The sequence below is a fragment of the Pteronotus mesoamericanus genome, unplaced genomic scaffold, assembly GCF_021234165.1.
Source record: "Pteronotus mesoamericanus isolate MK-2021 breed Mesoamerican mustached bat unplaced genomic scaffold, CSHL_Meso_final contig_2, whole genome shotgun sequence".
Lineage (NCBI taxonomy): Eukaryota > Metazoa > Chordata > Mammalia > Chiroptera > Mormoopidae > Pteronotus > Pteronotus mesoamericanus.
Genome location: NW_026555084.1, coordinates 29,641,345 through 29,656,416, shown reverse-complemented (window position 1 = coordinate 29,656,416; position 15,072 = coordinate 29,641,345). Strand labels below are relative to the sequence as shown.

Here is a 15,072-nt window from a genome sequence, read left to right as displayed (position 1 = left end):
AGCAAGAACTAGGAACTGATCCTAGTTTAATGGCATTTTTTTTTCAATCATAGACTACAGGCCAAAAAAAACTTGTCTGTGGAAATATACGAAAATATTCAGTTGGGATTTTGAAAGAACATACGTAAAAACAATTGGAAATGGTTTTGAAGAAAAGCATTTCTCCAGGTTCCTAAGGATTCCCAACACGACAGGCTCACAATAAACATCACAGCCGCCGGCTGATCACACACAGAAAGACACAACAGAGGAAACACTTCTGTGCTCCAGCCGTGAGAGTGAATGTTCTGTTGGGAAATTCTGATCCTAACATTTCTTCCCACAGTCGCACTGGTTAGAGACGTGACTGCAGTGGGACCTCTGAACAGCTTCTGCAGGTGGCGGTGGCAGCGGGGTGGAGGTGCTCCCGACAGCGCGGGGGAGCACCAGGCTGGCTCCTCGGGACCGTCTGCCTGCCGCCGGGGCGCCGGGCCCACCAGCTGCTCCAATCTGACAGGGCCACGGAGACAGGGGAGAGATGAAGCAGGCCTGTGTGACCCACAAAGTCATGTCCTATTTGATTTTTACAAAGCCTTTCTTAGTAACACCTGAATGAGAAGTCTAGCCAGGCTCAGGTAGGGGAGGCAGGAGGGCAGCTGAGGTGCAGAGCTCTGCTGCCCAGGGGCTGAAAGAGGGAAAGAGAAGAGACACTCCAGTTCATCGAACACTTACCATGTACCAGCCTTTATACACATTGTTTCATTCAATCCTTATACAAGTCCCCTAAAATAGGTGGTTTTCCTCCTATTTTACAGACAGGAAACCTGGCCTGTGGACCAGTTGCTTGTAGTGACACAGCAATAGAAGGGGACAGAGTCAGTATCCAAATCAGATCTTACATCACTGGACTACACTGCTGCCACATAGGGGGCAAAGATAAGAAAAAGCCCTCCAAAACGGAGATGAAATTTAGGACATGGGAGCTGAGGAACGCTCTGGAAGCTTGTCCTTTCTGCTAGAATTCATAAGCTGCTCCCGCTGACCATGTACTATCCTGTACTGTGATTATTTAAAGGCGCAATTCTTCAGCATCTATGAAGATGATGCCAGGACCCAGGACTCTTCCGCCACAGGGCGCACCCAGAGCGTGGAAGGGCGAGTGGAAACATGAGTTAGAACGCTACATGTGTAGCTGACGTAAAGCAGTACCTACTCGCATAAGGCCAAGGCCAGGCCAGAGAAGCTTAGTCTGAATTATAAAAACATATAAATGAGTAAGAGTGATTTCAGATTTTTTTTTTACCTTAAAAATATAAATGTAAGTATAAATGTAAAAATCCATTAGGGTATAGGTTATTTTAAGTCCTGATTAATAAAAAGGTTGATACTCCATCACTAAAGAAGAGAATGCAGTAACCTAAATATTTCTTTTCCTAAATCTTGCTGTCGGTTAAAAACAATTTCTTGTAGAAATTCTTATTTTCAAATACCCCACAACAATTTTAAGTGAAGGGAAATTTGAAGAGCAACATCATGAAGCTACTCAGAACAAACAGCTGTGACTCCTGCCTTCGCTCTCCCCTGAGCCTGTCCTCTGTCAGACCAGGACCACACTGAGCACAGGGATCCTGCATTATAATACCTGGAAGTTCAAAACTTACGAGGGGCAATGCTGTTCTTCAGACTTTGTTATTACTATAGATTGAAAAACAAAATATTTGTTTCAAAGTGTTGTTTGGTGAAATACGATCTCGCTTGAACTGCCCTGACTTACCTTTGCGTGGGGAGCCGTGAGGGGACCCAGGAGGACTCGAATGTAAGGATGATGCCACAGACATAGTGTCTTCGGTATGTTTCTTACCACTTATTTCTTCAGCTGTTCCTAAAACTTTCTGAGGTAAACCAATACCTAAAAATGAAACCAAAGAAACAAGTAAGCATCGCTTCACCATTAATATGTCTGTAGTTGCCTAAATTACTACATAACTAAAGCCACGATGCACGATGGCTAGTGTATTCAATTGAAATGTGTACATGACAAACGGGGACTAAATGACTGGGGAATGGCATACAGAGATTCTCACCTCTAGGTTATTTGTTCAAACTCAGCCAGTCAGCACAGACCAAATTAGAATAGTTCTCGTTGGTTTTGTGACATAAGGGAAAAAGGTTTAACAGTCTGCGTCCCACCCGTCACAATCGGCACACTGGTTGGAAATCTTAATAGAGAAGGCATGGATTCAACCTCCCCCCTCCCCTCTAGAGGTGGCCTCTCCAAGTCAGGGCGAGGCATGGGGCGGGCGACGTGGGATGCTGGCACTGTCACTACCTGGGCTGCGTCTGTGCTGTGGGCATACAGAGGAGGCTGCAGGGCTGCCAGGCTAGCCCTTTTCATGAGCACTAAATTCACACTACAGGAGAGAAGTAGACAACAGAAAGAGTCATAAATTCATAGAAAAATAGTATGGAGCCCACTGGAAACATTCCTGCAAAGCTCTATCATTGCTCCTGTCCAACAGCTGGTCCTGTTTAGCGTAGATCAAACTTAGCAATGACTTCAAAATACTGACATTTTTATGTGCGTCTCTAAGAAATGTCAAAGAGCTGTTGCCACAGTTCTCAACCAGTAAAGCAAGGCCAGCTCTGATGAGGACTCGGCATAGTGACAAATAGCCCTTTGATGCTGGGACAGTTCAAATCACAGCATACTCACACTACTTTTTAAGTGCCATTTTGATATAAATGTAATTGTCAATATAGATAACAGCTGTACTACAACAAGAGGGAAGAGGGCTGGCTGGTAATGTGATACTGCATCTCCGTGATATTCAAGAAACCAGAGCTAGACTTGTCCTATTTCTTACTTCTACAAGCAAATTTATCAACTTCATCAATTTTGCATCTAATGATTGTGACATCAGCTTTCCATTGGGCCTCTGTCCCAGTCTCATTGCATTCCCTACTGTTGTTCTCCAACATGAACTGGACCAAACTTCCCTTGCTCAAGTTGCTTTGAAAGCTGACCACTGACAACTTTCCTTCAGCATGCCATTTTATAATTTCGGCATGCTTGTGACTTCACTTCATCCTGTGTGGTGCTTTGCACAGAGGTTAAATGCAAGGACTCTGGGCCAGATGGCCTGGGCTCCACTCCCAGCTCCATCACTTACTGGGAGGATGTAAGCTATTTAGACCCTCTATGCCTTCCCCTGTCGAGTGAGAGTAGCTTCTCTTATAAAGATTAAACGAATATAAGACTATAACACATAAAGTTAGCAAAGCACTTTGAACTGTTGTCTGATGCTCCGTAAGCTCTCTGTTAGCTTTAATGATTACTGTCTCAACACTCTTCCTGCTGGCTTTGTACTCAGAGGCAGCAAACTGCCTGTTGCTCCCTGCAGGTATCGAGCTTTCCCTGCACCTGAGGCAACTGCTCTGGAATCTTTGCCTGCTTACCTCCTTCCTGATCAGCCTTGAAGACTCTGCTTAGGTGTCACCTCCAAAAAACCCTCTGGGAAACCCTCCCTTACCTCTGCTGCTCTCAGCAGCTCTCCCTCTTCTGTCCTTTTGCATGATCGGTACATACCCCTGGCATAACAGCAAACTCCTTCTACGGAGGTTATCTGTCTGTGTGTTATCGCCAGACCGAAAATTTGGCAAAGACGAGGCATTTCTTTTCAACTTTGGATCTCAAAACGAAATCAAATTAAATTCACATTTCACAAAGTCTACTGAGTATGTCCTATGTAATACTTAAACTAGGTAATAACACAAGGAACCAAATCTAACCTGGCCTCCCCTCTGAAAGCTAAAATTGCGATACAGTATAAATAACAAGTAAAAGTAATTTTGGTAGTGTCTACAAAGCCTAACAGAAAGGGCAAAAAATATGACCTATGCTTTATGTACAATCTCTTCCTGTCTCCTAACTAGGTTTTTTGGAGTAATCATTAATGAAAAACCAACATGCAGCCACTTTCAGAATAAGCAACTTCATTCATACAAGTTGCATGCGCATTGATTAAAATGCACCTCTGACTATAGTAAGCCCGTGGTACCCAAGTGCATTGCTATTAGATTTTCAGTTGATATGATTATAGGAATTCCAATGTTGGCATTTAAAATATGTATGTTGTTATCAAATACCTATAGGTAAAATGAAACATATTTTATTCATGAGTGATGATTACATAAAATACAACAGCTGATCTCCTAAGCACTCACATTGGTAATTATTTTTCATTCTAACTCCCCTGGAAGTTTCAATTAAACGAATGCAGTATTAATTGTTGAGTACTTACTCAGTGTGGCAGCGTCTTTTGATTGTCCCTTCTTCCTGGTGGGGTGCAAATTAACAGCTGGCACTTGAAGCACCTGGCTTACTCTGTGGGGCTGATGCAAATGGGCTTTGGCTGTTTGTCCAGCTGACCTCAGTGGCACTGGAGACATTTCTGCTGATTTGGCCAATCTTTTCTCAGTCAAATTTTTGGTCACTAAATGAAGAGAATAAGAAACATGTAATTTTGCGCTCTCTTAGACAAGGTTATTACCACTGACAATGGCTGTATTAAAACCACTTTTTTAAATGCAAAAATAGATTTTTCTAAAAATAACTTCATGTATTATAAAATTTTATCTCTAAAATTTTGTAGCATTGTTATTTTTACTTCCTAAATACTTTTTGCACCCATTAACTTCATTAGCTCCATTTGTACCATCACTCTATAGGCTAAGTTAATATCCTCTTATCTTTACTATATATATAGAGTGTGTGTGTGTGTGTGTGTGTGTGTGTGTGTGATAGAGAGAGAGAGGGAGAGGGGGAGGGGGGGAGAGAGAGAGCGAGAGCGAGAGAGCGAGAGCGAGCGAGCGAGCGCACGCTCCTGTCTCAGGTTTATCTGTACAACTAGCACAGGAGGACACCGAGCCCTGCAGAGCGCAGCCCAGGGGCCACACCAGTCCTTTCATCTTCACACCAGCAGAAACCTTGGCACTGAAGCTTCCCTGGGGGCCTGGGCACCTTTGGGAACCTCAGCTGTAGCTGCAGCCACAGCCTGGGCCTTGGTTTGAGCCTTGGCCTTGGACTTTGACTGGCAGAGACCAAGACACTTGGTGACACGGGCACCAGCATGACTCCTAAGCTAGGGGTGAGTGATGGAGGCAAGTCCCACTTGTGGCTGCCGCCTTTTGGGATCTTGGGCGTGACCTCCCTGGGCTTTATGAAGGCCTGATGGCCTCGGCACCTGCACTCATGGCCTTGGTGTTGTTGGCTTCTGTTTTCTTTAGGCCCTTTTTGTTGCACTTCTTGGCAAAGCACACGTTCCTCAGGGATGTGTTCCACCCCCTTAAGACATCCGTAACTCTGTGGTTGGGGTTTCTTGATGCCATTTCTGTACCTTTTTTGGACTGGTTATGTGTGATGTGGTTCTTGGACTTGGCCATGCACCAAAGCCTGCAGCTCTCAAAGCACCTGGGACCGGAAGAGCTAACATCCTCTCACCTCTAACCACTGAAATATTCCCCTCGCTGCATCCGATCTGGTGCCTTCCAGCTTCTCCATAAAACAGGAGGGTGACTTTTCCAGCGTGAAAACGTGACCATATGACTCTCCTTCTCCAAATGCCCAGGACAAACCTTTATGACTTGCCACTACTCTCAGGATCAAGATCCAAATCCTGCAAGCAAGGCCTAAGAGGCCTGCAGGGTCTAGCATCACCCAGTATTAGCTCCCCTAATACTGATAATTGCAGGGGTGGACAACAGTAGGTTTACAGTTGTTCATATGGAAAATAATCAATTAATAGTAATACAAGAATAAACTTTGTTTTGTGTTCTCACAACTGTAAACCTACTTTTGCCCCACCTGTGTCAGACTGTAACTAACGTGAGAGTAAAGATTGTACATCTTGCTCACTGTGTGTCCAGTGACCAACAGAAAACAGATACTTAAATGGTATTTGTTGAATGAATTATTGCAAAAGTTATACAGAGGAATACCAGAGATATGGTTAGACTATATGAAAATGAATGTCAAAATTAAAAACTGAGAACTCTCAAATTCAGTTGCTTCTTTTGTATAAAATCAATACTGTAGTCCAAAGGAAAAAGCTCTTCCTTCAGGTAACACTTTTAATTCTTCAGTTATTCAGAGTGGTTTCCACTCAGGTCCAACCTCAGCACTCTATGAGGTATTTGTTTTAAACACCAATATAAAAGCAAATTTACCCTGTCTCAGCACAACTATAATTGTTAGCTGCTATTCTTTTACTTTGAGAGCCTCGAGAATATTTTGAGTGGTAAGAATTAGGGGACACAGTCCTGGCTGCTGTGGCTCAATCAGTGGCCTGTGAAGCCCACTCCACAGCCTGTGAAGCAAGGGGTCACCAGTTTGATTCCCAGTCAGGGCACATGCAGGCCGGGTTCCTAGTGAGGGGTGTGTGAGACGCAACCACACATTGATGTTTCTCTCCCTCTCTTTCTTCTTCCCTTCTCCTCTAAAAATAAATAAATAAATCTTTAAAAAAAATTAGGGAACATCTCAAAGAGTCAAAACAGAGGGAATCCTGGGGGATAATATGCAGTGTCTCATGCACTAATTGAGTCTAAGATGTTATCATCTTTTGGTCAGAGCCATAAAACACATTTTCCCCCTCCTCTCAATACTAACCAATTCTCTACTGACATTTTATTAATTGCTACAGTACAAAGAAAAATATCACAGGACTATTTTAAATACAAAAGAGTTTAGAGATGAGTTGCAAAGCCCATATATACAGACTTAATAGGAAAAAACAAATTCCACAATGCTCAACAATGAACTATTGTTTGGATTTGGGATGTCATTATTTAAACATTTAAACATCAATTTTGCAATAGAAATCAAATAAAGACCTTCAAACCAGTTTAAAGCAATAGGTTCTGGATAAATTTTCACAAAACTTAGTTTAACAAAGTCCACAGATTTTCTCATTTTTAATCAATATTAGATATGTAGTGAAGGGCAGCCTTTAGTATTATGAGAAAAGACAGAGGCACATCTAGGGGAGTGTGAGAAGACAACGGTACGTGTCGGCGGGCGGAGGCGGGGAGAGGTCGGGGAGAACAGGATGGACGCAGAGACAAGTATGTGGAACCTTTCTGGGCCTTACAATTTTAACAATGAGCAAAGCATAAAAGATATTTTTATGCTCTTGAATATCCCAAGTCAGATTTGAGGAACAAAGAAAAGGTGATAGCGAAACAAAAGACAAAATAAATATCCTTTTATCAGATGAAAGCAGGAATAATAAATTGGGCTTCATAATCATAAGATGATAAAGTCTATATTAAGTTATTCGGGAAAAAATAATTTTGATGATCATTCAAAGCAGTGTCAGAGTGCTTTAATAAATTAAATATGTATATACTTTTGAACATTAAAACATGAATAAATTTTAAGGATTCTATACACTTTTTCAGTCTTTGAACATGTACCATTTTCTCATTGCTGACACTATTCTTAACAGCTCAAGTGTGGTAAGAAATTTTCCCACATACTTTCCAAGTCTATATATATTTATTATTTTTAATGACCATTCCTCATACTGAAAAGGAAACAGATTACTTAAGTATTCTCCATTTTAATAGCTGTGTAACTCCTTACACTGCATTATTTCACTGGAATACGATCCCAATACCAGACACCCTACAGGTTGCTGTGGGGGGTAAATGACATGGTTTATAAAGTACTTATTAGCATGGTTGCCGGCATGTAGCAAGCTCTCATTGTTAGTTTTTATTATTTCTTTCTTGTAATTTAATAGGTTTGATGTAGAACAACTTACAGAGATAAAACATACTCCCAACCCTTGTTTGATGAAGAGAACCTTGCTAAAATGGTAATAAATGACACTCAAACTCTGTCTCCATCCTTCATAAGTGTTCCTTCCAACATACTCCTTTCCCTTTCCTATCAGTAGAAGTGTCCAAGATATTATTTTTACAACTTTTACTGAATGAATCGTTACCCTATATTTTTAAGTCATTGTCATACCTTGTTGGGAAATGCCCGGCCTGGTTTCAGGAGCTGTAACCCTGCCAACAGGCTGGAGGGCCCCAAGGCTGGAAATAATCGGGAGGCCTTGGAGAAACAGGCTCCTGAGGAGACTTGGCCTGTCTCCACCTGGCAGGGGCATAGCCACTGCCTCTCTGCTCTGCCATGGAGGACTGGTGGCCAATGACAGGTAAGTTACCTCGCAATGAGGTAAACAACCTAAGACAGGTCCTAGTCGGTATTGGCAGCGGACAAGAAATCGGGGGACATGGAGAAGGGGCAAAAAGGCCCCTGCACCTCTCAGCTTGGCTTGGACATGGCCGGAGTCCTCATTACAGCCGAGAAGCAGTCTCCTTATGGTGGTTCCCTCCTCGCGCCTGGTTCAGGCTTGAAACAGTGCAGGAAAAAAAGCCCTAAGTCAGATCTGGTGGGTCCTGGGGTGATCAGGCCTAAAAGTAAATTCTTTAGAGTGCGCTCTGTTCCTCCCTCAGATCTCTGGTCAGCTCCTGCTGCGAACGACTTTTATTTTATTTACACCCCTTACCCTATATCGTTAGACATTTACCTTATTTACATCCTTTACCCTGTATCTTTAAGGCGCCTTTAAGTCTACTTTCCCCTTACCTATTGTCTCTACTGTTGATCCTAGACTCCTCTCGGACCCATGTAAATCAGTATATTCCTGTCACTTGTCTCCTTAAAAGCTTCACATATTCTCTGTGAAACTTACCATACTGATGTAATGAGATAACGTATGCATTCCTGTTACTTAGCCCCAATGATAAGATTTTCAATAAAAGCCTTGGAACAGAGGGCAATAGGGCCTTCCCCATTAGAGGGATGCGCGACGGCCTTCTCCAGTGAGAGGGAAGTGGCCCCGTCTGCTCTCCCGGCAAACACAGAAGTGTTTGCGACATTTTGTGTTTATCCCCCTCATCTGCGACAACCCCGGGATAGGCTCTGCGGGTTTCAGAGCCCTGTTCCCACCTCAGCGGGCCCCCGCCAGTTTCCCTCAGGTTCAGGGGGTGCCGCGCTCTATGCGGTGCTCCCCTGCGGTGGGGTGCCCTGTCGAGCCGCTGCGCAATGCGACAATACCTGAAAATTTTAAATTAATATTTGGTTGTATTTCTACTTTCTCTTCTCTACTGCTGACATGCTATTTCTACTACTATGCAAATATCATATCATTTATCAATCTCAAGGTCCACCTATGATGGCTACCATTTCCCCCAATAAATCAGAAACAGAAATAAAAAATCTGAACCTTCCCCCTCCAATATTTTGTCAACATTTAACAAGTTCCACGCTTCCTATTGGGGTGCGCACACATACTCACACACCATTCACTTATAATTTAAGATCATCCTTATTTTGTTGTTACAACAAACATGGTATATTGTATCATCTCTGATTTCTGCTCTTACGACTCATGATTGCCTTGGCCCAGACACACGTACATTGTTTTGTACTTAAAAAACAAAACAAAACAATCCCCCTGCCCCCGGTACTGAGGCCAATCATATTTTTTATATATTAACACCATCAGAATGTGTCTTATTTTTCTTGTTTTACCTTACTTTCTGATATCTATTATCTAACAGTGTTTTAACTCAATTTCTTGTATTTTCTAGTTGGTAAATATTATCCACAAAATTTTTTAAAAAGTTAACATTTCACTTACTTTTACTCTTAATTTAGGGGTGAAGATAAAAATTCAGAGGCCTTTGGCATACTGTTCCAGTTTTTACAAGATGACTTTATAATGCTTTTTAAAGATGAACTACTTATCCCTCTATTTCTTGCATAAGGTAATCACTGGGAACGGATGGGCTGCTCTGATTAACAGGATAACACGATGCTTTGGTTATGTCGGTAACCTTTTGTAATTGAAAATTAGTTTTCTTGGGACTCAGCATGACTCTAGAGAAATAGATTTCTATTTTATTGCGCTATCTAGTGCCACATAAGAGAAAGCTTGTACTCACAGGTACCATATGCAGGCTCCAACTGCAATGACATCATCTGAAACTTCTCCTCGTCTGTCTCCACATCCAGACCAGAGAGGTACTGCTTCACTTTCCTCGCCATCTGGGCATCCTCATAGAGCTTCTTAGCATTAAGCAGAGAACTCCGGCGTGCTCTTTTCTTGTGAGCACCTCCCTGAACATCCAGCATGTTTGAGTTTGTGCTACCTTGACTCAGCGACCTGTAAGATGATGGAGACCACAATAAGGGGCTGCAAAGATGAGAATTAAGCATGGCAGACTGCAGATTAAGAGAATTTTGTTCTGTTAATGCTATTGCATGCTGATGTAAATGAGTTAAAAGATGAAGAGCATTAATGCAAAGTAATATGGCACATATGACAATGTTCTAAGTTCTAAAATTTGGCAAAGTGCAGAATTCAAAAGAATAATCCCTCGAGAAATGAATTTCATCGGACTTGTTTATGCCTACACAGCGCATGGCACAATGGTGACAAGGAACAACGCTCCCATGCTCGGGATATACAGCGAGGGCCTGAGTCAGGACGAGCCCATCCTCGGCCACCAGGGTTCTTCAGCTCACAGGCTTCCAGAGCAGCTGTGCTGTCTCTGTGCTTTGGATGTGCTATCGCCACCACCACACCGGTCCACAGAAGGCCCACTCTCAGCGTGTCGGCCAATGTACCAGTCAACAGATTTGGCCAAAATTCAGAGACCACCACCAAGAAAAATATGCTCAATTCAATATAGTCAGAGATCAGAAGTACAATAAAAAGCTACCTGGTGCTTCCCCTCCCATATGGAACAGCTGGGCAGTGTGTGGGTGTAGGGCTGGGGATCTAGGGCTGGGGATCTAGGGCTGGGACCTCCCTTCTGCAATGTCCCTGGATGGAGCTGGAAGCTGGGCAGAGATAACCACAATTGAAACTAGCTTTAGTGTCACCCATTCTACTCGTTTTGGCAAATGCCCTTGTACAGTGACTACATCTAGAACCAGAGGAAAAAGAGAAACACAACGCTATCTGTCCTTTCTAACAGGCAAGTCAACACAAGGTTCTACAATGAATTTTATTTTAAAGGCAGTTGCCATTCCAAAATAATAAATGTAATTAAGGGTTTTCTAAATAAGCCTAATATTTACACAAAAATATTCTAAATACATAGACTACAAACATAAAATAATTTGTTTTTGAATGATCTTATACCCAGTTTAAAACAGATACTAAAATCCTATGTTTTCATTGTAAACTAAATAAAACAAAGTTGCACAAATGTTATGGTAGTTTTTTCTTTCACAATTTTAAGACCTTTGAAATAGGGTGTGTCTTACATTTGATGGCAACTTTCGATTGCTATTTGGTCAGGCAGAAACTGTGACATGGTTGTCACTGGTTATACTTGCAGAAAACTTCAACACTTGCCAAATAGTTTGGAAAGAAATCCAATGATATTAGTGATATAATTTTTTTATAATAAATATTTACTTATTTTTAGAGGGAGGGGAAAGGAGGGAGAAAGATGGAGAAAAACATCGATCAGTTGCCGCTCGCATGCCCCACCTGGGGACCAGGCCTGCAACCTAGGCATGCGCCCTGAGTGGGAATCGAACTGGCGACCTTTCAGTCCATAGTCTGGCGCTCAGTCCACTGAGCCGCACCAGCCAGGGCATGAACTACTATTTTAATTCAGGAACCAAATGATTTTAAGGAGGTAGTGAATCAGACAAGTTCAACAACATTCCCAAAGCAGCAGGCATTAAAAGGGGGCCAGCTGCACAGATATGCACAGCCAGCCTAAGAGCACAGCACCAGCAGCTCTGAAATTTTCTATGGGTTGTTTTACAAAACGCAGCGTTACCAACACACCTAATGGTACATATGGTAATACTGTCCAGGGAAAGAACTTGAACACTGACAACTCTAAAAGTGATTTAGAAGATGCATATTCTTAATACAAAGAAGATTCAGAAAAGACCTCACCAATTTAATGTGCTTATATTTTCTTCTTTATGAATGCAAAAGGGTGTTATGTGATAAAAATACATACTTCAGTTTATATAAGAGCTCTTTTATTAAGTTCAGTGGTACCTAAAATAATTGTATATCCAACAACTCATGTCTTAGATTGAAAGAAATGCAGTAAAATCAAGCCCCCAAATTTAGGATCAAATTTCAATACAAATGTTTAGTAATTTTATCTTAGTTGATATTCAGGGAGACAGAGACCACAAATCAAAAATACATACAAAATTTCTAATAAATGAAAACACTGTGATAATTGACAACAAAATGTCTTCTCCTTCCAAAATAGAAAACACTCTAATACAAAAATGAAAATACCTAGTGTCTGCTAGTATCATACAATCCAACCTTAAAGCTGAATAATCAGTGAATGTGATACCTAAGTCATTCAAACACCTCAAATTCCCACTAACATGTAATCACCAAGTACTCTCATAACAGTAATGCCAGGATTCAACTTCTATTTTCAGTGAGAAGAACCAGAAGAGACCAAAACATAAATGTATAATACAGAAGAAAATACATAAGAAACACATAAAGAAGGGAGGGAAAGGCAGAAGGAAATTCAAGTTTACCACACGTCAACTGAAAACAAGACCACAAATAAGACAGGACTCAAAGTGGCTCACAAAAAAAATCCTTCTTACACAGAATAAAAGCATCTAACTTCATGATTCACTATAGTCTTAAAGTAACAAAATTCTTTTTATGCAATCCCTTCATCTACAAAAACCATCTTTCTTCATCAAAAAATGAAAGGACTACATAGATGATTTATAAGATCCTACAAATTCTGATTCAAAATAGATATCTAGCTATGTATAAGCAGAGATTTGAACCTACCAGAACAAAAGGTGGCAGTTTCTGATTTTATTACAGTTTTAAGAGAGATAAGGGATTTTTTAAATTAAAAACGAGAAATATAAAATTCAATCAATGCTGTAAGTCCTGTGGTATTAGAAGACTTAAGGAATTAAAATCATCTTCTATTTCAATTATTTATTAAATAGCTCAGATAAGGGCTGCTTCTTTTTTGAAAACTGATGTAAAAATGTAAACTTTATATATAAATCTATCTATTTTTATACTTATGAATTTAATTTTATAAAAGAAAATGGTGTGGACTCTGGAATCACACTACCTATGTTTGGCTCCACCATTAGTGAATTGCAAGAATTTGGACAACTCTGTCTTCCCTATCTGTACCATGGTATTGAATAAGAGTATGTATTTCATTGGATAGTTTGGGGAAATAAATAATTCATATAAAGTGCTTAAAACAGTGTATGGCACATTGCAAGCACACAACAAATATTTCCTATCATCATCATCATTGAACTGACCTTGCTAAATTAAAACCTAAAAGGGACTTTTGGAACATTAATAATAAAAAAGTAAAGAAAAAAAAAAAAAACAACTAGTTCTATCACTACTTTCACCTTGTTAGCAAAAGGCATTTGTCAGGAATGTAGGCTGACAGGGTTAATAGAACGCATGCTATATTATGTGCGTGCATTAATGAAAAGGATGCAGTATATGTTAAGAGTTGCACAACCTTCATTCCAGTTGCATTCATATCTACACTTACCCCAGACTCCGCCACCTCTTCTTCCTGTAAGCAAGAGCCACAAACATTGAAGCATGTGTTTGAATAGGAAAGCACAGAAAAAAGACAACAGTTGAGAGCCAGAAAAACTCTGAAGACAGAATAGAACAGAAAAATTTTACTAGGGAAAAATGGTAGCTTAACAGTAAAATGACTTTAATGGAATGCAGAGGAATAAAATGAATTATAGGTATTGAAGGCCAAAAACCTCTAAAATGTTTAAAAAATATTCTTTTGATCAATTATATTTTTAATATCTAATTCAAGGTTTATATTAATAAGAAGCTTAAGGGAAAACATTTATTTATTAAAAATTGTGAACTCAAGATTTTTAGGGAAGGAAACCTTAAAATTAAGGAATAGAATCTTCAAAGATTTTTTGGGAAGGATTTTTGAGGCACTTATTTAAGTGTTAGGATGAAATTACACAAAAAAAGACATAATTTCACTTTTAAGTGCAAAAATTTCTTTGAACAGTGTTTTATAAGAAATTTTAACCAGAAAATTCAACTTAAAAAGTATAAATACATCACAAATTTTATAATACTGTATATCCTTATTATACAGTTGGATTAAATAAAAAATCTTTTTTATTTTTAATTGTTTATTCAGATTTTTGCACTGCCTTCAATTGCCACTGGCCTCAGTGCGCCCCGGGCTTGTACCCAGTGAGCCCAGTGTGGGCAGTCCAAGATTCTGTTTTTCAGCCAGTAAAATGACCACTGTTAAAATAAAAGGGGTTACACTTTGTCCATACTACATAACATGCACCACCAAAACGGGCACTTATTTGCTTAAGAAAATTAGTACATTTCAGTACTGGATGACAAATGAAACTAATTCAAGTTCAGTCCAATCTAATTATAAATGTTTTATTTTCTTCTTTACTGTGTTCTACTTAGCCAGGGCCATTCCCACAAAAACAGCCAAATTTATTTTCTTCTTCAGTCTTTTTTCATTCTTTGCTCGTTTCTGAAGCATAGCAGGTACTTAGTATAATACTATTAATTGGTCTGGCATACTCACAAATCCCCTATGTCTTTAGGAGCCAGAGTGCTAACACATGTGGGTAAATGAAGGTCCGTGTAAGAAGACATGCAGTGGCGAGGCCACTGTACGGGGACATGGGACAACAACAACAAAAAACTTAAAAAACAAAGAAACAAACAAACTCTCCTCTAGGGTTGCTTCAGTCCCTGGTCCTTAGTGATTTGCACTTCCACACTGTTGGTCAGTGACACCTCTCATCACAGAGAGTGACGCTCAGGGGCAGACATGAGGTGGGCAGGGAGGAGACCTGACCCCCTCTCCTCCATACGAGATTTCCAAACTAGGGCAACCATGAGAACAACTGCTTACAAAAAACAAAGGCCCCTGAATAGTCATTTAAATAAAACAAAACAAAACCAAAAAAACCAATCCAGACACACACCAATTGTTTAGTTACAG

The 15,072-nt window shown here is 40.5% G+C and overlaps 1 protein-coding gene across 2 annotated transcripts in view; it reads right to left on the bottom strand.

The window, feature by feature from the left end:
- The window catches only part of RAPGEF6 (Rap guanine nucleotide exchange factor 6), a 183,540-nt gene that overhangs the window by 10,175 nt on the left and 158,293 nt on the right, over window positions 1-15,072 (bottom strand). For both annotated transcript variants that reach the window (XM_054568500.1, XM_054568502.1), the window contains 4 exons: window positions 13,606-13,629; window positions 9,997-10,217; window positions 4,281-4,472; window positions 1,754-1,888 (listed from right to left, as the gene is read on the bottom strand). In XM_054568500.1, the coding sequence (XP_054424475.1) occupies window positions 1,754-1,888; window positions 4,281-4,472; window positions 9,997-10,217; window positions 13,606-13,629 (572 nt within the window). The remainder of the gene's footprint in view (window positions 1-1,753; window positions 1,889-4,280; window positions 4,473-9,996; window positions 10,218-13,605; window positions 13,630-15,072) is intronic.